We start from the raw sequence: 23,339 nt of genomic DNA on the forward strand, positions 1-23,339 counted from the left end.
ATAGTTCTTTAGGGGTTTTTTTTGCAAGGCAATGGGGTTAAGTGGCTTGCCCAAGGCTACACAACTATGTAATTATTAAGTGTCTGAACCCGGATTTGAACTTAGATACTCCTGACTCCAGGCCTGGTGCACCCCTTAGCTGCCCCTGTCCACAGTTCTTTAGGCTCCCAGTCTACTAGATCTAATTCCTTAAATTTATTCATCACCTCCACTTCATAGTCATAAGGAAGATTATTTAGGTCCTACCAATAGGGTCTTATGATTTTCTGTATTTTCTTCAATTTACATCTGAATTTTTCCATAATAAGTTCATAATATGAAGCTCCAGATCTTATTTTTACTGACAGTATAGAGCTTTTTCAACTTTGGTTGTAAATTATATCATCAATCTGATCCATATGTAGTCACTTTTTGAATTGTTGAAAAAGAGTGATTGCTATAACCAGAGAGTTATTTTGGCAAAACTCTATTAATCTCTTCTTTGTTTCATTTTGTATTCAAAGGCTAAACAACGTCCCTGCTATTCCATTTAACTTTAGGTTTCCAATTTTGGCATTCCAGTGCTTTATGATGAAGTGACATCTTTCTTGTGTGTTATTTCTCCAAGATGCCTTAGGTTTTCATAGAACTGAGCAATTTTTGGTCTCTTCAACATCAGTGGTTGGGAGTACAGACTTATATTACTGTGATGGTGAATGGCTTGCCTTGGATTTGAACAGATAAAAATACTATAATTTTTGAGATTTGCCTCAGTATTTTTTTTGCCCTTTTATTGATTATGAGGGCTATTCTAGTTCTCCTAAGGTATTCTTGCCCACAGTACCATTTGTATTGATTTGTATTGATCAACTGAATTTAAATCACCCATTCATATCCATTTAAATTTACTGAATCTCTGAGATGAACAATGTAGGATGAGCAAAAGAGGAAGAAATTAAAAAAGAATATTCAACAGTAATTGATGAATTATACCATCATCAAACCAAAATGAATATCAATTTTATTATAAATAAAATAAAATAAATCCACAAAAATATATTTCAATTGCCCTGCATTCATTAAAATTATGCTAATTAAATCCATTGTCACTATGTTTTAATGAATATGTCAAATGAGGACTTCTTTTATAGACTCACAAATTTTGTGTTTCCTAATCCTTACTTATCAACCTAGGGTGCAAATTTCTAAATGTCTTTACACTGAAAATAGAATGTGTTTTGGGGAAATATAAGATTAGGAGGGGAAGGTTATTTTTTCTGTAATGACTTCTCATTTCTGTAAAAGTCATAGATGACATTTTTTTTTAGTTTTTGAAAGGCAATGGGGTTAAGTGGCTTGCCCAAGGGCACAAAGCTAGGTAATTATTAAGTGTCTGAGGTCAGATTTGAACTCAGGTACTCCTGACTCCAGGGCTGGTGTACTACTATCCACTGTGTCACCTAGCTGCCCCACAGATCATTTTTAAGAATGATTTTTTATTGTTTTGACCTTCAGGTAACTGGAACTTAAAATTATTGATATTTTTCTATGTAAAAATAAATAAATAATGTACTTTGTGATAAGTGAGTGAAACTGGGAATTACGTCTTCTCTGCTGAGAGCAGCTGTTTTCATCAAAGTTGAGAGTCTCACAATGTTGTTGCTAATGTGTACATTGTTCTCTTGATTCTGCTCCTTTCACTTAGTATCAGATCCTGTAACTCATTCCATGCTTCTCTAGAGTACAATCATTTATGGTTTCTTATAGAACAATAATACTCCATAGTATTCATGTACCATAACTTGTTTAGCCATTCCTCAATTGATGGGCATCCCCTCAATTTCCAATCCTTTGCCACTATAAAAAGAGCTGCTATGAATATTTTGGGATATGTAAGACTTTTCCCATTCTTATGATTTCTTCTGAATATAGACCTAGAATTGGAATTCATGGATCAAAGGGAATGAAAATTTTTGTTGCTCTTTGGGAATAGTTCCACATTGCTCTCCAGAATGGTTGTATCTATTTACAACTCTACCAGCAATGCATCAATGTCTCAATCCTCTGACAACTCTCCAATGTTGATTATTTTCCATTTTTTCTCATCTTAGCCAATCTGATAGATGTAAAGTGATGCTGTTTTAATTTGCATTTCTCTAAACAATGATTATTTGGAGCACTTTTTTCATATGATTATATATGGATTTAATTTCTTCATTTGAAAATTGTTTATTCATATCCTTTGACTATTTAATTGGGGAAAGACTAAAAATAGGAATTTCCAAGTTTTCACTTCACAAAATTCAATTTGTTCATAAACTATCTGTTTATTATATTAATCCTTTATCCAAACCCTTAGGACTTCATGCCTTTCATAGGTAGCGTTGGAAACATTGGAATTATAGTTTTCACAGATACTGAATTGTTTTCCTGATCTTGCAAATATTAATGGGGTGTTTGGGGCTTGCACTTTGAAAAGTTCTGCATCTATTTCTATACTGCCTTAAGGCAGAATAGAAATAACTAGATGCAGAATGAAAAAAAAATCTGAATTTTAATTCCATGTCAAAGACCAACTTGCTGTTTGATTCTGGTTAAGTCACTTAAACTTTCTGAGCTTGTGTCCTTAATAGGGTTAATATAAACACCTACCACACCGGGCTATTGTGTGATTCAAATGAGATGAAATTTGTGTAACTATTTGCAATCCATAAAATATTCTACATCTAATATTAATGTTTTTGTTTTACATCAGGCAGCTCTCTTGTTTTTTGTTTTTTGGATTTTTTTCAATCTGATGCATTAAATACATTTTTATCATCTGCAGTTTACATAGCATTAGAGTAGGTACTAGGGAAAATACTAAGGTGAACATGACCCCTAACACCATCTGACTTCAAAGACCAAAATTGGTAAGAAAAAGGAAGACCTAAATAAATATAGGGCATTGAGCTTGATGAATAGGAAAACTGTTGTGGTGTACTCGAGGAAGGGAAAATCCTTTCCCCAAACCTCTCCAAACATTTTCATCATTTATCAAACCTCTCATGGGTTCTCCAATTAAACACCTTCCACCCCACCCATCCCTTATCATTCCTCTTAGGTGACAGCCTGGTACTTCTGATTTCCGAGATTATTAGATATAAGCACTCTTTTCACTTCTGTCATACAACTTTCCAGTTTTCCCAACAAATTTTACCAAATAATTAATTCTTATCCCCAAATCTTTTGTCTTTGTACTTTTCAAATATAAAGTTATACTTATTTGCTGCTATAAATTTTATATATATATATATATATATATATATATATATGTACTCTATTCTATAATTTACTTTTCAATTTCTTAGCAAGTACAAGATTTGATAATTAAAGCCTTATAATATAGTTTAAGATCTGGTACTGCTAAACTTCCTCCCTTTACATTTTTTCTCTTAGTTCCTTGAAGTATAAATCAGTTTGGGTAAAATTGTTACATTTGCTACATTGGTCCTGACTACCTATGTACAATTAAAATTTCTCCACCTATTTAAAGCTTGTTTAATTTGTATATATTTTTTTAGAAATAATCTTTACATAATTCCTAGGTTTGTTTTGGCAAGTATATTCCCCAGTATTTTATATTGTCTAGAATTATTTTAAATAGGGTATCTTTTGCAATATGTTCATGAAAACTTTCTCATCTCTCAATACTTAGTTACTTTCTGTTCCCATCTCTTCTTTCACTCTTATCTAATATGAAGCAGTGGCTTTGATTTTTACCCAGGCAAAATTGAACATATGCTCCCCTTTCTTTCCATCTTTGCCAGCAAAGTGTTTACTCTATTATGCCCACTCTTCTCACTCTATTAGTTGCTTTCTTACTGCTTATAAAATACTTACATCACTTCCTCAAGAATTTCTTCTTTCTACATATCATTTTTCTTTGTGATCCTTAGCTCCAATGATTTCAATGGTCATATCCAGCCTTTACCTCTCTTTTAACCTTTAGACATATCTCAAAATGCCATTTGGACATCGTCAATTTGATACTTCATAAATATCCTAAGGGAAGGCAGGGGTATACTGGTCTTGGAGACAGGAAGATGGATCTGGGCTAAGACATGTACTTATTCTGTGAGCCTGGACAAGTTACTTTACCCTATTTGCTTCAGTTTCCTCATCTATAAAATGAGCTATAGAAGAAAATGCTAAACTACTCCAGCATTTTTGCAAAGAAAGCCCAAATGAAATCATGAAGAGTCAGAAACAATTGAACAACAAGATATCTTAAACACTACATTCTAAACTGAATTCATTATTTTTTCATCCAAATTTTCACTTCTTGAATTCCTGAGGATTCCATTATCCTTCTAGTCACTCAAGCTTGCAACATATTTTTCAGCCCCCATTTTTCATTTTCTCTTATTCCTAATATCTCCAGAAGTCAATCTGTTGTCAAGTCCTGTTGAGTTTACTTTTGTAACACCTTTCTTACATTTCTCCCTTCTCTCCTCTGACACTGCCACCATCCTAATGCAAGCTCTTATCATCCAATCCTGGGTAATTGCTTGCTGCTCATTCTTCTTCTCTCAAGACTCTCCCTACTCCAATCATCCTCCACTCAGTTGCCAAAGTTGTCTTCTTATAGCACAAGAATGACATTCTACTCTTCAGTAAACTCTAATGGATCTTTGTCACCTCCAGGATGGAATATAAGCTCCTCTGATCGTTCATATTCTAGACCCCTTGCAACCTTCCAGTTTTCATATAACATTTATTTTCACTTTGCAATCATATGACAATAGACTCATTTCTATTTCTAGAAGATACTCTATCTCTTGACAATGGATATTTTAGCTGACTGTGTTCTATGGCTGGAAATTTGTATCTCCTCATCTTTGACTATTGGCTTCCTTCTAGTACCAGTTAAAATTCTGCCTTCTATAAGAAGCCTTTTGTGAACCTGCCTCATTGATGTTCTGAGACTTCCCTCTGCTGAATAGGTACAATTTATTATTAGGCTTGTAGTGTTTTGAGAACAGAGGTTGTCCTTTGTCATTCTTTTTTAATTCCCAGAACAGTAAGTCTTTAATAAATGTTACTTTCTTCTACTTGAATTGGAGAGATCTAGACTTGGAGTCAAAAAATTAGTGCTCAAAATATTGATGTTTTACTTATCAGAAAGAACCATGGTCAATGTATTTTCTTTCAAAGAACCTCAGTTTGCTTATTGAAAAAGTGAAAATAATTACCTATCTCTCATAGGATATTAAAAGGAAAATGTTTATAAAGTATAAAAAGAATATAAATGAGTCATGAGAAAGAAAAACCATTTATTTCTGGGAAAATTAAGACTTCATGGAGGTGTTATTATCTTACAGTGAATATTAAAGAAGGAAGTGATGAATATATGTTTTCAAAGTCAGAATGGGCACTTAATTTACTATGAAATTTACCGTGAAAACAAATTTACTATGAATTTACTATGAAAAGAAATTTACTATGAAATTTACTATGAAAGCAAATGAATCTACCAAATTATTCCATGTGAACACCAATGAAGTGAATTTGTATTTGTCTACATTAAATCCAACAACTGAGGGAGAAAAAAATCAGACTTGGTAGAGTTGAGACTTGAAGTCTAGAGGATCTGAGTTTGGATTCAGACCCAGACACTTCCTAGGTGTGACCCTGGATAAGTCACCTAACCTCCCTTGGTCTCAATTTGTTTAACTGTAAAATGGAGATAATCAAAGCAACTGTCTTCCAGGGTTTTGTAAGGATTAAATGAGCTAATAATAAGAGTTTTGCAAACTTGAAAGTTAATAGCTAGTTATAAGGATGATTATGATTATGATAATGATGAAAATTCTAGGGCATGCCACATAAGAATCATTTGTAAATCTAGGGATTATTTAGTATAGAGTAAAACAGACAGAACCTAATGAAGCAGTCATCATCTTCTTGCCCATGTCCAACATGACAGTTATCTTCAAGTATGTGGAAGACTATTTTATGGAAGTCTAATAGATTGTCTCTGGTGATAAAGGTTCTCCCTCGCTGGAAGTGTTCAAATAGATACCAGATGATCATTTACTAGACAATTTATAGAACTGATTAGGACAACCAGATTTGATAGTGTATAAAGTACCAAGCCTGAGGTCAACTAGTTTTTCTAAATTCAAATCTTACCACAGACACTTACTTTCTCTAAGACCTGGGCAAGTCACAATACCTATTTGCCTCAATTCCCTCATCTGCAAAATAAAGGAAGAAAATACAAATCACTCCAATATTTTTCCCAAGAAAACCCCAGATGCAATCATTAAGAGTTAGATATAACTGAAATGACTGTACAACAGAGCTAATTATTGGGTAAGTAGGAGTTAGACTAGATTGCCTCTTAATTCCTTTAACGAAATACAAAATTCTATGATTATTTGCTTTTTTTGATATCTCTAAGGATATTGGCGTGGTACAAAAATATGTTCCGTTGTTCTATGAATGACTGTATTTCCCTAACCACTGGAGGTTGAATAGGAAACACATTATGGCTTTTTTGTTTTGTTTTGTTTTATTTTCTAAGAAGGTAAATTACACATGACTGTTGTATTTCTTTGAAGTTCAAGCACTATTGTATTTTAAACTAAATATATGGAATAGAAATTCAAGGAAAGTAAAAACTCACTTTCTAATATTTAGCTATCCAAGTAATAGAAATACTTTATGTATTTAAGGTTATGGTCAAGTAGTGTTACTTTGTCTCAATAGGACCTAAATATGCTCAGCAACGTGTATTTGTTTTCCTTATCTGATTTAGAGCCAGGTCTAATAGCTGAATTTTGTAGAAACTCACTTATGTAACACTACTCTCAGACTACCCAGACTATCCCAATTGAAAAAATTAAGCCAAATTACATTTTTCATATTTTGTTGAAATCTTGCTTACATCACTGAGAGTGATTCATTTATAGAAGAATACCATTTGGCTTCCAACATCTTATCTTTTATTTTTGATTTTTTATCTAAGGAATTTTGGAGATAAAGGCATTTTATAATTTTTCTGAACTTTATGGAACCTTTGAAACTAATTTAAATCAGGGTTCCCTAATAACTTGATGTACTGGACTTTATAGATAGGTACTTATCTTGGATTCCAAAAGGCAGCATGATGATGATAGTTAGGATTCTTATAGTACTTTAAGGTTTGGAAAGTACTTTGCCTATTATTATCTACTTTATCATACAATTATCGACATATTTTATAAAGCATATCTCTCCTAACCCCCAAATGAGTGTTCTGCACGCTGCAAGCACATCAAAATATTTGTGGAATTGAACCAAATAAATTAATTAACATTATTTCTGCCTATTAATTGGAGTCAGGTGAAATAAACTCTGAAAAGTGGAGCCTTCTTTAGACTTTTTAAAAGTGATGTAAAACAGAGGTATCATTCATATGCAGAATGTTATTAAAATGAAAATAATATGTTATATATGACAATTTTATGGGAAATCATGTGAATAGCCCTTTTGATCGCTTGGTCCAAAATTGTGACCCTATTTAGAGATATTTTTAGTATTATGGAAAAGGCTTTGGGATCAAAACTGTAACTAAGAAATTTTACAACTAAAGAATTCACAAAAAAAACTATGGCAAGGGAAAAATAGCATGATAGTCACTCTTAAATATGACTGGGGTTGGGAGAATAGGGAATTTATGAGGAGAAACAATGACCCAACTCCCTACAATGCCCAATACTCCCCCCCCCAATAATTTGTTAGATTTTTCTTTAGACTGACCTTAGCATATAATTATGAATTTCTTCATACTTGGCCTCTAATAAGTTAGATGACTCAGATGTAACAAGAATTCCAGGGCCTAAAGAGGCTGTAGAGATTACAGAGGCTGAAATATCTTTTCCTTTTCTCTGGAGTAGCTATGAGTCTTGAGGATTCCTTAAATGACTTCACTCTTAAGGACACTATTCACTATTCTTTTATACTAGTTCTCCTTCCTAATCATTAACCTCTCAGCCTCAGGAAAGTGTGTAATTTGTATGTTGACATTTTGGGGGAAAGAAAGTTCAAGGATGGAGAGGCAAAGGTTTCCCCAGTATAGAAGAACCTTCCAACAGGAAATGAGGTGCCATTTGTCTTCCCTTGATTTCTCATCTCTTAGGGCAGCTATATGTCAAGTGTTGTGCATCTTGAAGGGAGGGGCTGACTTTCTGGTCTTTCTTCTCCTCCCCTAGGCAAAGCTAGAATTTGATTTCTTTAAATCTCTGCTGCCTAAGAAACCCCAGAATACAATCAAGTTGTTTCTCTAATGGGAACTTCCAACTACTCTCAAACTATTTTGGGATTACTTACCATCTATTCAGTATCTTTTTTTCCCCTCACTTTTTTTCCCCTCACTAGTTATTTTCATTACCCCCTTCCCCATTGTAATAAAAACTTCTTGAGGGAAGGGGTTGTGTTTGCTTGTCTTAGTATCCCTATATTTTGCACAATGCTTGGCCAGGAATACTTATAAACTGATATTTTTTAATTCCTTATAGAGCAATAGTGTTTCATTATTCATGAACCACAATTAGTTAAGCTATAAGCACTCACTATATTTTTAATTTTTTGTGACAATAAAATGTAACAAAATAAGTATTTGTGTGTGTGTGTGTTTGTGTATGTGTGTCCTTGACCATTTGTAGTTATGGACCTAAGAGTGGTTTTACTGGGTCATATAGTGTGTTTGCATACTCCAGTTCAATTTCCAGTCCATGGTGCTATTTAAAACTTATGTGACTTCAGGCAAATACTGAACCTCTCTTTATCCTAACTTTAGCTGTGAAAATGAGGAAATTGAACTGGATTATTTTTAAGTTCCTTTCCAGATTTAACATTGTATGAAATCCTGAGTGTTTTTGTGATAAAATACAGGTAAGAGAGTTACCTATTTGGAGCTGAAAGCAAGAAATGGCATCTCTAGTCAAAGGATGTCTCTCTCAGTTGGCTTAAGTGATGTTAAGATCATTTCTGTGATTTTTATGATAAGTAAACTATACAGTCTGTTTTATTTTCACCACTGTACCTCATTTCTTTTATTCCATTCTTTAGTGATATTCTTAGGCTTTTAAAAAAATTACTTCATTGTTTATTTGTATTATATCCCTCATAATAAAATGGTGAATAATAGAATGTCTTGTTCCATTATTCACTATTGCTTTTTACCTTTTAATTTTCTCTCTTCAACTAAACTGTAAACTATTCAGTGTGATATATTAGATAGATGACTTGCTACAGAAACTGAAAAAACTGATCAGAATTGGTTCTAGAGTCAGAAGAAAGAAGTTCAAAAACTCTCCTCTGACACTTACTACTTGTATGAATTTGGAAAGGTCACTTTCCTGGCTTCAGTTTCCTTATCTGTGAAGTGAAGTGATTGGATTAGATCATCTCTGAGGTTCCTTTCAAGTTTAGAATCATTATCTTGTGAAATTAAAAAGCAAACAAATTGCTTAGTGTACATACCCCATATACAAAATTAATGACAGATTTCACATTGGAATTTCCAGCACCCTTTGTATCAAGTTCCAACCCACCCCCCAAAAAACAGTAACAACCAAAAACTAGACCAGAACAAACTTCTTGAGGCATACATTATATTCCTCTCCATCTAGAAATCTGTGTGGGGAATAGTAGTTCATCAACCTGTCAGTTGATTAATTAAAGACAAGAAAGTGAAATTGAATATTCAGAGGTTCTAATATTTTCCCACAGCTTACTTTGGTTTAGCAATATCTGTATTTGTTAGGCTTTTTCTTTCTCCTTGATAATTGAATTATTTATTATATAAAAATATAATGATATTATTATAATAACAATAATTATAACAATCTTAAGAATATGTCAGTGATTTATGGTTTTTGTCATCATGGGAGTTCTTTCTATCAATAAATACCACAGCTATTCTCTAGCTTGTTTGAGAGTTTCTTGAGGTTCAAGAAGGGTCAGTAACTTGTTTAAGGTCATACAAATCATAAATATTATAGGTGAGATTTGAAGAGCTTTCCTCTGACTCCAGAGTCAGTACTTTTCCCCCAGTCTTCAGTCTTTCCGACTCTATAGCTAAGTGTTCACTGATTACCAGTGGTAACAAACAGAACAATGGGAGCCACTAGCTCATGGATAGGGATTTCTGCAACCACATATTATCTTAGTCTCAAAATGCAAATCATATATGTTTTATTATATACTTTCATTTATATTGTTAAATATTTCGTAATTACATTCAACCTACTTCAGTTCACTCAGGGTACAATGGTAGCCTGCAGGTCATCTATCTGACACTGGTTAATAATAGTTTATGGTTTAGGTACAGAGAGAAAACCAAAGAGAGAAAGCAACAGGGAAAAATGGTAAAGACATTACAATATAAATATTTAAGTAGTAAATAGGTTGAGAATACAACTGAAGGATGGAAGAAGTGGAAGAGGGGAGTAGACTAAATATAGCTAAGGAATTTCAGAGGCCAAGTATGAGATTAGGGCTTTTGATTACAGGTCCACTATGCTGCCTCGCTGTATAAAAATAACCCAAAATAAAATAGTCAATAAAAGTTAGTATCTTTCATGAAAATGCTGGTAGTTAATAGGTCAAAACTAAATGAATGTATAAACAACAAAAACGTCAAGCAAAAGCTTTGGTCTTTCTTCGCCTTATCCCCCTTATCTGTAAATGTCTCTGAAAAACTCAAAGGCTTCAAAGAAGGCTTTCAAACCAACTGACAAAGGATCAACATCAGATAGAAAAACAAAAATCTACAATCTGTGGTTCTATGCTGAACTGGGAGAGTATTTCTGGTGGGAGTTTGACCTCTGGCACCTACCTAATCACTACATCTCCAGTTTGTCTCTTTGCAAAGGCAATATGTATTAAAAAGAACCCTGATCTTGGAAGACAATCATCGTAACTCTGCCCCTACTTAACAGTTTGGTTTTGGACAAATCTTGTAAACTTTCTGAGCCTGTTTCTTTTTCTGTTATGCGTGGTGACTAGAATAAAGGAATATACAATCAAAATGATCGTTTAACTACAGAAGTCTATAATTCTGTGAATTTTCTATAATTCTGTATAAGAGCAAAATGACCAAGTTTTACAATGAAGTCTTATAGAGTTTGGGAATATGTGATTTTTTCTCACTGAAGAGTGATTAATATTAAATAGTAGAGATCTATAGGGTCTTATGTTTAAGTGTTTGGATTAAAAAAAGCATCCTTTAAATTAGAATTGAGGAAATGTGATATTGTGGAAATGATGTTATTCTACAAACAGGTAACTCAGTTTATATTTCTGGCTTTTTATACATATTGGCCAAAAGCCTTTAAACAATTCTCAACTTCTCTGAACTTCAGGTTTGATGTCTCTAACAAAGTTTGTTGTGAGCTTTATATGTAGTCATCAGATGAGATCAGTGATGTGAATGTATCCTGAAAATTAAAAAGTATCATATAATTCTCATTTTTAACATAGCTGGAGACTAATCCAATAGTGAAGGTAATAAGCTATGAATGACTACATTAATGTGGTGGTGATGATAGTGACATTAGAAGAGAGAGAGGGGGTGGATACAGGAAATAATTCAGGTCAAATCAGCAGTACTTGGCAGCCAGTTGGATGTGGGAAGTGATAAGGAGGGAAGAATTAAGAATGTTGCCAGTGATTAAAACCTGAATAATTGGTGGATGATGCCATGAACAGAAAGAGAGAAATCTTACTGAATATTTAAATGTGTCAATTAGTTGAGTAAATTGAATAATGCAGTACATATTTTTGTTTTTTAATACTTGTTAATAGTTTTCTTTTCCTAATGTTAAATTAATTGCTTTTTTTAAAAAATAATTTTATTTTGGTAAAGGGGCTATGTGGTCAAAGAGATAAGACTGCTTTTCTTTGTCAAGAATGTGTAGGGGGCAGCTAGATGGTACAGTGGATAGAGCACTGGCCCTGGAGTCAGGAGTACCTGAGTTCAAATGTGGCCTCAGACACTTAATATTTGCCTAGCTTTGTGACCTTGGGCAAGTCACTTAACTCCATTGCCATGAAAAAAGAATATGTGGGATTTTTAAGACAAAAATTGAGCAACAGATACAAAGAATGATCCTATTTTGGCTCTCAGTTGCATAGTATATTTAGAGTACCAAGCTTACCTCATTTGGGCTTTGACTTTTTCATTTTCCTTAGGTGCCAGTGATTGCTGTGCTGGGTTCTGGTGGTGGTTTCCGTGCCATGGTGGGATTTTCTGGTGTGATGAAGGCACTGTATGAGTCAGGAATTTTGGATTGTGCCACATATGTTGCCGGTCTTTCTGGCTCTACCTGGTAAGTCTGTATTTTTTAATTTCCTATTTTGCATGTTAAATTGATTTCATTTAGTATGCCTATTATTTTGAAAAAACTAGTTTGACAATGTGAAACTCAGACTTTGAAATGCAGAGTTGAAACGGTTTGTGATAGTCATAGAGGGGTTCTTGGGTAAATTTATACCAAATGGTGCCATGCTGAGAAAAGTGAAATTTTGTAACAAGCCCCATCAGATATGGATTTATATATATATATATATATATATATATATATATATATATATATATATATATATATATATATATGTCTATGTTATTTAAAATGGTTCAACATGACATATTTTAGATATAAGTATCATATTTGACATCAAAAAACTCTGGACTAAATGAAAAACTTTCTTTGAGGTTTTTAATAGTAGTCAGTGGTTCCTTTGATTTCTCTGTTCACCCATGGTTTCTCCTGAGAACATCATATTTTTAATTTGGGCTGAAAGACCCCTCAACTCCCATGTAAAGGCTCAAGCTAACAAAATACTGAATATTTATACTTTAAAAAAATGACTCATCCCTGAGCCCAAAAATAGTTACTAAGACTAATTTTCCTTTCCTGGTTTCCTCTTCATTTCCCAGTACACAGTAAACTAATCCTATAGTCATGGTATTTCATACTTTTGACTAAAATGATTACTATATGTCAATCACCATGGTAGTCCTAAAGTTGTGGCAAAAACATGAACTCTAACATCCTAACATCAAGGATATCACATTTTAATAGTGAAAATGACTCGCCAACAGTTCAGATACAAGATAACTGTAACTGGATTGTATTTTAGAGGAAAGGAAATTGTGGTTGGGGGAAAGCTTTAGAGTCTAGAGGATCTGGGAAAGGCCGTTTGCGTAATTTAAATTTTTATCTGTCTTGAAAGAATGCATCCCGAAATCTAAAAGTTGTGTAGGCTTGAGCAAGTCACTTTATTCCTTTAAGCCCAGATTGCTCATTTTTAAAATGGGGAAGAGAGCATTGGAGTTCCCTATTCACAGGATTATTATTGAGAAACAATCAGGTAGTGATGTCATTGTGAAGCTTATTTAGCTGGAAAATTCTTTGTAAATAAAAACAATTATTATGTTGAAGTTCATTCTATTCATTAAGTATGCATTTTTATTAGGGCCAAATAGTATGAAATGCAGTACTGAAAACATGTGGAATATTTCAGAATGTTTTGGTATAAACAAGAAACAATAACTTTAACATCTGTTTCAAATATGTATCATAGAATTTTTTTTCAGTTCACATCTAACTATAGTGAATATGAAATCAGTTTCGGAAAGAATTTCTAAATAAATTAATTTAGATGGAGTCTGTATTCACCATATATAAATATATGGATTTGTCATATTTTACTATCATATAATTCCTTTCACAAATACATTTATGCAAGAAATTTTGGTTAAGATGATATGACTCAAGCTGTGTACACAGGTGAAAGAATCAAAGATGCAAACTGTTATGGTTCAGCTGCATTGAATTAGTTTATCATCTTATCCTTATAAATCCAGCCAATCTATTTGGACACAAAAGGAATTGATTATTTTAACAGTGAACTGTGAAAAGGAAAGAGCATTTCCAGAGATTGATGTCCACATTATATGACTAAAATTATCTAAAATTTAGTGCTCATTACATTAGGCAGCTAGATGGTATAGTAGAGAGAGAGAGTGCAAGGCTTGGAATTAGGGGGTATTTAAGTTTAAATCCTGCCTCAGAATCCTTATTGACTATGTGACTCTGGGCAAATACCACTTCCTTATGCCTCAGTTTTCTCATGTAAAAGGGAGCTAATAATGAGATACTTCACAAGTTTGTTTCGAAGATAAAATAATTCAACATAAGCAAAGTATTTTGAAAATTTTAAAGCATTATAAAATGCTCTCTCTCTCTCTTTCTCTCTCTCTTTCATAATTTAGAATGGAGAGAGTGCCTTGGAGTAAGGAATGCCAAAATTCAGGTCCCATTTCTAACATATATTAGTTGTGATACACCAGGCACATCACTTATACTCTCAATATTCCAAGAAACTCTCTAAGAAAATAAATTGTAAAACTATTGAAGATCTGTATGTGGGTAGGTTGTTTGCATATGAGAAATTCTTTTCCTTAAACCATGAATATTTTCAACTCCTCCATACCTTCTCCATTCCACTAAACTTTCTTCCTTTCTTCCTTCCTTCCTTTTTTTCTTTCTTTTTCTTTCTTGATTAGGACATACTTTACTTAGGTCAATGTGAATGAAAAGACTGAGTGTTCAAGAAGTAGGAGATAATTGATGGAAAAAAGTTCCTGGGGATTTAGGTGGGAGTGGGGGAAAAAAAACCATAATATGTGTGCCTTGGAGTGGGAGAATAGATTATTCTTGCTAAAAAAGAGAAATATTTCTTCCTTAGAGACTGATTTGTTTTATCATGACTTAGGCCTTTACTTATTTTGGGGGCAATTGGGTGGTACAGTGACTAGAGCATCAGGCCTGGAAGATATGTATTAAAATTCTGTGTGACCTTAGGAAAGTCATGAAATCCCTGCTCATTCCAGTTTGTCATATGTAAATTGAGGACACAATGGAGAAGGGAATGACAAACCACCCTAGTGCCTTTGCCAAGAAAGCCCCATGAACAAGTCCTTGCTGTCACAAGGAGTCAGGCACAATTGAATGACTGAATAGTAGCAATATTTGTTTGAGAGTAGTATAACGGCTCTTTGAACAATTTTCTAAATCCTTTTGTATATGAAATACAGAATAGTCATTACCAGTGATTTTTATGTCAGTAGTTTAAAAATTCGAATTCTTTATATACTTCAGGTCTTCATCCTCTGTTGTAATAATATTTTAAATGAGACAACTTTTCCTTCCCATGGCTTCACTCCTGTCTACGGGTGAACAGAATTAGAATTCAGGTGAAACCTGGATCCTGTTCAGTAAACAAGTTCCTTGGTAACTTGATTATGAGCTGTCTTGACCTATGTCCCAATGGTGATATAATACTCTTGTTCTATCAAACTCTGACTCCTGATATTGTGTGGACTTGATCATGATCAAATGAGATAAATTACATAAAAGGTTACATGAAAGTTTAGGGATTATATAAATATCAACTTATTATTAGTGAAACCCTTTTTTGATCTTTATAGACATACCTCTCTATCTAATGTTGATTTCAGATTGCTGATGATTTATAGAATTATTAAATCTTTGAATATTTAGTAATGGAGGCTTTGAGATTGACTTGAATTTGTTTTCCATAATGAATGAGGGAAACTTCATTGTAAGTTGGGTAATACATAGACAGGCCAGGAAGTAATGATATGGCTCAGGAAGAAAGTTTCTCTTTGCATTGTCTGTTGAGCCTCTTGTTAGTATTGGAAAAATCACTTTTCTTTACACACATATATCACATACATATACACACAAACACACAGATCCACATAGACACACAGACCCAGACACATATACAAAGAGACACATACACCACAGACATACACAGATACACATAGACACAGACACAAACACACAGACACATACACAGCCTTTGTGGCTTCATAACTTTTTCTTCTTTAATAAGGAAGGAAAAAGAATAAGCATTTATAAAGAACCTATTTTATTCCAAACACTTTGCTAAATAATTTTTAATTTTTTTTATGATTTTTCTTTAATTTATTTACACATTACTAAAATATCCTTGTTTAAGAGTAAATATAATACACCTCCCCCCACAAAATATAAAAATTCATGAGAAATAAAGTAAAAGAAAGAGGAAAAAATGTTTTTCAGTCTCTGTCTCTGGTGGATCACTTTCTTTATCATAAGTCCATCATAGAAGTTACTTCCATATTTTTCTGCAGTTGCTGTTGCTGATTGTAATTCCTCCATCCATTCCTCCCAACTACCATCTATTATATTTTCTCTCTCCTTTCACTCTGTCCCTCTTCAAAAATGTGCTGTGGGGCAGCCGAGTGGTAAAGCAGACAGACCACTGGCCCTGGGGTCAGGAGGCCCCAAGCCTACATGCCACCCCAGAGACCCAGCAAATACCCAGCTCTGTGGGCGGACAGACCACCCAATCTCAGCATCTTCCAAAAAGTAAAAAAGAAAATGATTCATATCTCACTTTCCTCTCCTATGATCTACCCTCTCCTTTATTACCCACATCCCCCTCCTCTCCCCTTGTTCCTCTTCTCTCCTTTTTCTTCTAGATGATTATACCCTATTGAGTGTGTATGCTGTTTCCTCTCTGAGCCTTTTCTGATGAGAAAGAAGGCTCCCTCATTCCCCCGTTGCCTTCCCCTTTTCCATACTACTGCAAAAGCTACATGAAATATCTTTTATATGAAATATCTTAGCCTATTCTACCTCTCCTTTCTTACTCCCAATATATTTCCCTTTTACCCATTGACTCCATTTTTACAATATATTATACCTTCAAATTTGACACTTTCCCATACCTCATCTATAAAAACTCCTTCTACTTGCTGTATTAAATAAGAATGTTCATGTGAGTATTATCAGTATCATCTTTACATGCAGGAATACACGCAGTTCATCATCATTAAATCCCTCACAATTTACCCTTCTTGTCTACCCTCTCTATGCTTCACCTGTTCCTGTACTTGAAGGTCAAACTTTCTGTTCAGTTCTGTTCATTTCAACAGGAACATTTCATTGAAAGTCCATCTTTTCCTCTGGAAGAGGATGTTCAATTTGGCTAGGCAGCTGATTCTCAGTTGCATGCCAAACTCTTTTGCCTTCTGGAATTTTATAATCCAAGCCCTACAAGCCCTTGATGTAATTGCTGCTAAGTCCTGTGTGATCCTGACTGTAGCTCCACAATATTTGAATTGTGTCCTTCTGGCTGCTTGTAATATTTTCTCTTTGACTTGGGAGTTCTGGAACTTGGCTATGATAAATATTGTTTTTTTCAAATATTTATTTCATGTGGTCTTAACAGCAATACTGACTGTTGAATGCTATTTCAAGGTCATATAACTAATAAATCTCTGAGGATAGTTTTGAACTCAAGTTCTTCTTAACTTTAGGCCTGGAGCTCTGTCCATCACCAACTGCCTCAATATTCTCTTCCATTCTTCTCTACTTCTTCCAACCCAATCCAGACTTCAAGACCCATATAATGTTCTAATATCTGCAAGATATTTTTTCAAAAATAACTTCACCAAAAAACTTTTTATTTGTAATAATATTTGAATGCCAAACTTTCTGGTATTCAATCATTTATTGCCCCCTTCCTCCTTTGTTTGGTGGCTCCAAGGGCATTTATCTTATTTCCCCCAATAGAGTAGAAACTCTAATTGTTTACATATATATATATATATATATATATCATACAATTCGAATTGAAACATGTTTCCACATGTGTGTTTTTTCAGTTCTAACTTTGTGTATTTTATCTTAGTTTGCATATTATGTCTATATTACATATATTTAATACATATCTATTATATACATTTGTCCACATAGATAGAATATAATCTACTTAGAGGCAGGAATTGTTTTGCTTTTGTGTTTTTTTCCACAGCCCTTAACAATGTGGCTGTTACATAGTAGATTTTTAAGAAGTGCTTGTTGATTGAGTTTATACAGAACCATAGAAAGGTAATGTAGAGAAAAGCAAAATGAATCATTTCAGTTCACAAAAATACATTAGAATGAGCTGCTAAGTTGAACTCATTAGAATAAGACAAAAACAAATGAAGCATAAAATATAATCTAAAGTCAGTGTGGTGGAAGCAATAGTATCGAGGCCATGAAGAACTAAATTAAAATTCTACCTCTGTGGCACTTAGTTATTTGAACAACTCTTAAAATCTGAGTTTTAGACCAGCACATTGGAAATGGAAATGGAAATTTCCTCATCAGGGAATTTGATATATAAATAAAATTACCAATCCAGTTCTTATCCCTGTATAAATAAGTACAGAATATTCTTCTATATAGAATTACTTTTTTAATTTTAATTTTTATTTTAGCTTTTGGCAAGGCAATGGGGTTAAGTGGCTTGCCCAAGGCTAAACAGCTAGGTAATTATTAAGTGTCTGAGGTCAGATTTGAACCCAGGTACTCCTCTGACTCTGGGGCTGGTGCTTTATCCACTGTGCCACCTAGCTGCCCCTATATAGAATTACTTTTCATTGGAGCAAATAGTATTGCATTGTTTGCCAAAAGAGACAGATGATTCTATGTTTGCAGAATTTAGAAATGTCCATAAATAAATTTTGTCTTTCTAAAATCGTTCTTCAGTTATATAATATAGGTTCATTTACATTACAAAATTTGCATATGACTTCTTAGAACATGAATTGTTGAGAAAATAAAGATAAAAAACAGGAAGTAAATGCTCACTAGATTTCATGAAAACACACACACACACACACACACACACACACACAAACAAACAGATGGAGGGGTTGCGATTGAAGTCATCCAAAAGTTATCAGGGAGTTTCTTTGAAGTCTGGGTGGAATGCATAACATATTGAAGGTGGGGAATTCTAACATCCCCAGAAGTCACTGAGTATATTTGTCTTTCATAAATGTGCCAGATTTTCCACATTGACCTTCCCTTCTTTATCTCTTCTGTTCATGGTGCTTCTCCTGACTTTAAAGAACTCTACACACAGATAAAGCTATTGATAGCAACTTAAGTTGCTTTTTTTTTTTTTTTTTTTTTAGTTTTTGCAAGGCAATGGGATTAAGTGGCTTGGCCACATAGCTAGGTAATTATTAAGTGTCTGAGGATGGATTTGAACTCAGGTACTCCTGACTCCAAGGCTAATGCTCTATCCGCTGCACTACCTAGTCGTCCCTAAGTTGCTTTTTCTACTGTGAAAATTTTGGTTTTTCAATACTAGTATTTTTATTCCAGGAGGGGAAAATTGATAGGTTATCCTATTTAACAACTATTGGATAATTATTCAAATCTTAATTTACCAGATAATTGGTTTTTGGATGGTTATTTAATATAATTTTCAGTCAAATACTTCATAGATAGATGAATGAAATCCAATACTTTTTTCCTTTTTTTTTTCATAATAACAGATGTAGTTATTCATTGTTTTTCCTCAGTGGAAACATCCTAGACTTTGTGGGTCTTTGCCATGACATTTGGGTGTGAAATGAGGTAAGAATATCAGAGTAGAATGAAGGAAAAAAACTCATGGGAAAATAAATATTTGAGTTTTTTAAGATTCATGTCTAACTGTTCCATGATTCAACAAAAAATGAGATAATAGTGAGGCTTTGGAGGAGCCCTAGACCACCCAGATTTTCTGTGACCACAGAAGAGATTGTTATTGAGGTTAAAAACTACCATTTCAGCTAGTATTATCTTTAGAGTTATTGCTTTTTCTATAAATTATATTATCTATTTATGTTATTTTATTTTATTGATAATTTTGTTTTTATATCACTTTAATTTCCAATATATTCCTCTCCCACCACCAACCAGTGAGCCATCCCTTATAACCAAGAATGAAAAAGTAAGTGGAAAAAAAAGAAAGTAAAAGTAGATGCAAAAAATAACCATTTTGTTCATTTTTTTTTGTCATATTGTAATTGATGGAGAAAAGTTCTCTTTTCATTTTTCCCTTCTCTTGCCATGGGAGATTACCTCTAAAGAACTTTATTTCAACAGTATGTTTTACCATATGATTGATTGTCTGTTAAAGTAACATACTGAAATAAATTAAATAAGCTGGAATGTCTCAAGTAATTAAAGTCCTCACAGGTAGAATTAGTTTATTCAGTTAGCCAATCAGTTTTTCTCTTCCTGACCCATAAAGATTCCCTCTTCATAAAGAAAACACTATTTTTGTTCTCTTCAATTATGTAGCAGTTTTTAATAGCAATAATTAAAGGACATAAGGACAGAAGTCAGTGTGTAGTCAAGATACAAATCAAAATCTGGCTGTGCTTAAACAGTAAAGAAGAGAAAAAAGGAGAGAAAAGGATATGCTATGTATCTTATTAGGTAAGGTACCATATGTAAATACTTTCAAAACTTAAGCTACAAAATAAACATATTTTTAATAAATATGATACTCTAGAACTTTACAATCTGAACAAGTCTTTCATATATATTTACATAAATATATAGATACCTATAAATTTATGCATATTAATGTATCATACAACACATATGTAGGTAGATGTATTATATATATATATATGTATTCATGAATGTGTATAGATTGATTGGTGAATCTTCCATTAGGGATATTCATTATTATTTCTGATTACTATTGGCACTTTTAGAAGATAAGGAATGATTTGAGATGTGACTAGATAGTTAGAGATAGTTTTAGTATTCTTCTCTGTGACTCATCATAAAAAAGAGTAATGACTCTTTACCAAGGATGGAGCACAGTTAATAAAGACCAGGAAAAAAAAATGTTGATCCTTTCAGACCGAAAACTATTAATTGAGAGAAAATTACTAATGTACAATGGCATACTCTGGAAAGTAGTAGGAATGATATTGGGAAAGAAAAAGAGTAATAAAAATACTTGGAAATAGGGGGTAAGAACAAAGAATTTAGAGTCTGAGGACTTGAGTCCAAAATGTATTAACCATGTTTCTTTGGGCCAGTCATTTATCATATCTTGGTTTCATTTTAATTATGAGTTAAAAAGAGCAGTTTGGACTGATGAAAGTAACTGCCATGTAGCTTTTGATCTATAATATTATTATCCTAGTTAACTCACAGGGAGCAGTATTCAGGAAGCTGAGCAATTCGTGGCTTCAGGATTTGATATACTAATGCACAGATTATGGATGATAAAATGAGTTAGCTCATGTTAGTGAAAAGGAATTTATACAGGCTTATAGGAATAAATGAGAGTTTATGAGATTTTGATTAAAACCAGAAAAGAGCAATGGGAATGCATACATTGTTCTGAAGCAATAGAAACACAAACAGGGGTTCCTGAAGAAACTAGAGGGGTACAATGAAATATACAGATACTCTGCAGCTGCTGTGTTTGAAAGTGGACAAATATAAGGAAGAGAATATCAGCCTGAGTATCAGAAGTAGAAGAACTGGAAGACAAATGTAGTTTTTATAATAGTACTATTTTATTTTTTTCATTAAATGTTAAAATAAATTTTAACATTTATAACAATTGAGTTCTAAATTCTGTCCTTCCCTCTCAAATCTTTTAAAATTTCTATTAAGATCATGTAAAGATGCCACCTCACATCTATCAGATAATGTGGTAATAGAAATTAAAATGATTCTAGTCCTGCACAGGAATTGAACTTTGTATAGTTTCTGATACTCCCAGGCTATAAAAGATGAATTAAAATGGTCTTTTGACAATGTTTATCAGTGGTGTAGGCATGAAAGGAATCCTTCTCCTAAGGATTTACTAGAGAGAGTAGAGAGATCCATAGAGAACAGAGGGTGGACAAAGTGTGATTTTTGAACTGATTGTTGAACTCTGAGCTCTCTTCCTGCTCTGGGATTTTGTGATTCTAATTCTTAGAAACTGTGGGGCATCGTGAATATAGGCCAGGTCTGAGAATGAGGAAAACCTTCATTAATGTTCTGCTTTTAACACCTATTGATAATGTAACCCAGGGCAAGTCACTTAACCTTTATAAAAAGTCTTAGGCAACACTAAGATTGTAAAGCAATAGGTGCAGGAGATTTCCAGACAAGAAGAAATCGTATTCCAATGAAATGTAGTTAGCTTCATTAATAAGTTCCAGTCCAACAAAAGTTAAGAAACGTTGTGTAGGTAACTTGATTGATTTTTCTTATGGTGTTAATAATGACTGTAAGAAAAAGACTTTTACATATATTTGCAATTTATTTGACATGAAGAGGACCAAGAGATAAAGAACTTGTAAGAAGAGATATCTTCTGAAGCAAATAACATGTATTTTAATTTTATAATAACTAACTTTATTGTGAGGGTAGGGCCTGGGGTAAATGGAGAAAAATAATTTGGAAACAAAAATGGTTGAGAGGCAGCATAGAATAGTGAAGAGTTGAAAAGAAAACTGACCTCAGGAATCAAGAAACCTTTGATTAAAGTTCCAATTCTGATGTATCTATCTTCTTTGACAATGCTGTGAGACTAATGAATTATAAGTCTGCACTGGTAGACTAACTTTCTTGATTGGGGGTTCCCTCTCCCTTGTGAAATAGGTCTGACCACTTGTGTAGGGAAATTTGAGTCAGTATAATTAGTTGGTTTAATGGGGATCATATTGAGGCAGTGATTAGAAAGATTTGGCTTTATATCTTGCCTCAGATAATTATGTAAAGGGTGAACTTCTCAGCATTAGTTTCCCCTTCTGTAAAAAGGGGATAGTAACAGTCCTTTTCCACACAACATTTCTGTAAGAGTTAAAGAGATAATAGGTGGAGTCAGGAGGGCCTGATTTCAAATTCAGGCCAAGACACTTGATACTGACTATGTGATCTTGGACAAGTCACTTAACCCCATTGCCCCACAAAAGAACAAAAGAAGAGTTATGTGATGTACTTAGAGAGATACATAAAATCTTAAAATAATACAATGTTAATTTTAATTATTATATGTAATTATTATGAATCTTAATACATGATAATATTGCACAGATACATATACCAAGGAACTTTTCATATCTTACTCAGAAGTTGTGTAGGTTTATATATCAAGAACATTTTCAAGTAGAAATTAAGAAGACTTGGAAATAGTTATCACCAACAAAACATCACATGAAAAATGAAACTGATTACAACTCTATTATTAGAGGTTAAATGTCTGGTTACTGATAAGAATATTTTAACTATGTGTAATAATTGTTAGAACAACTGATAAAATTCAATACCCTTTCAGAAGGAAGGGTGTATAGATTGGAAGACAGCATATACATTGCCTACAGCTTCAACTTGAGGTGTATTTATTCTCTCTATAAAAGTGTTATAAGAATGGTCCAGGTATATACTGCAGGTAAGCTTGTTGAG

General features: G+C 33.3%; 1 protein-coding gene across 2 annotated transcripts in view; it reads left to right on the forward strand.

Moving 5' to 3' along the window:
- The window catches only part of PLA2G4A (phospholipase A2 group IVA), a 184,679-nt gene that overhangs the window by 112,436 nt on the left and 48,904 nt on the right, over positions 1 to 23,339 (forward strand). For both annotated transcript variants that reach the window (XM_074222259.1, XM_074222260.1), the window contains one exon: positions 12,202 to 12,338. In XM_074222259.1, the coding sequence (XP_074078360.1) occupies positions 12,202 to 12,338 (137 nt within the window). The remainder of the gene's footprint in view (positions 1 to 12,201; positions 12,339 to 23,339) is intronic.

The sequence above is a fragment of the Macrotis lagotis genome, chromosome 2 (assembly GCF_037893015.1).
Source record: "Macrotis lagotis isolate mMagLag1 chromosome 2, bilby.v1.9.chrom.fasta, whole genome shotgun sequence".
NCBI lineage: Eukaryota > Metazoa > Chordata > Mammalia > Peramelemorphia > Peramelidae > Macrotis > Macrotis lagotis.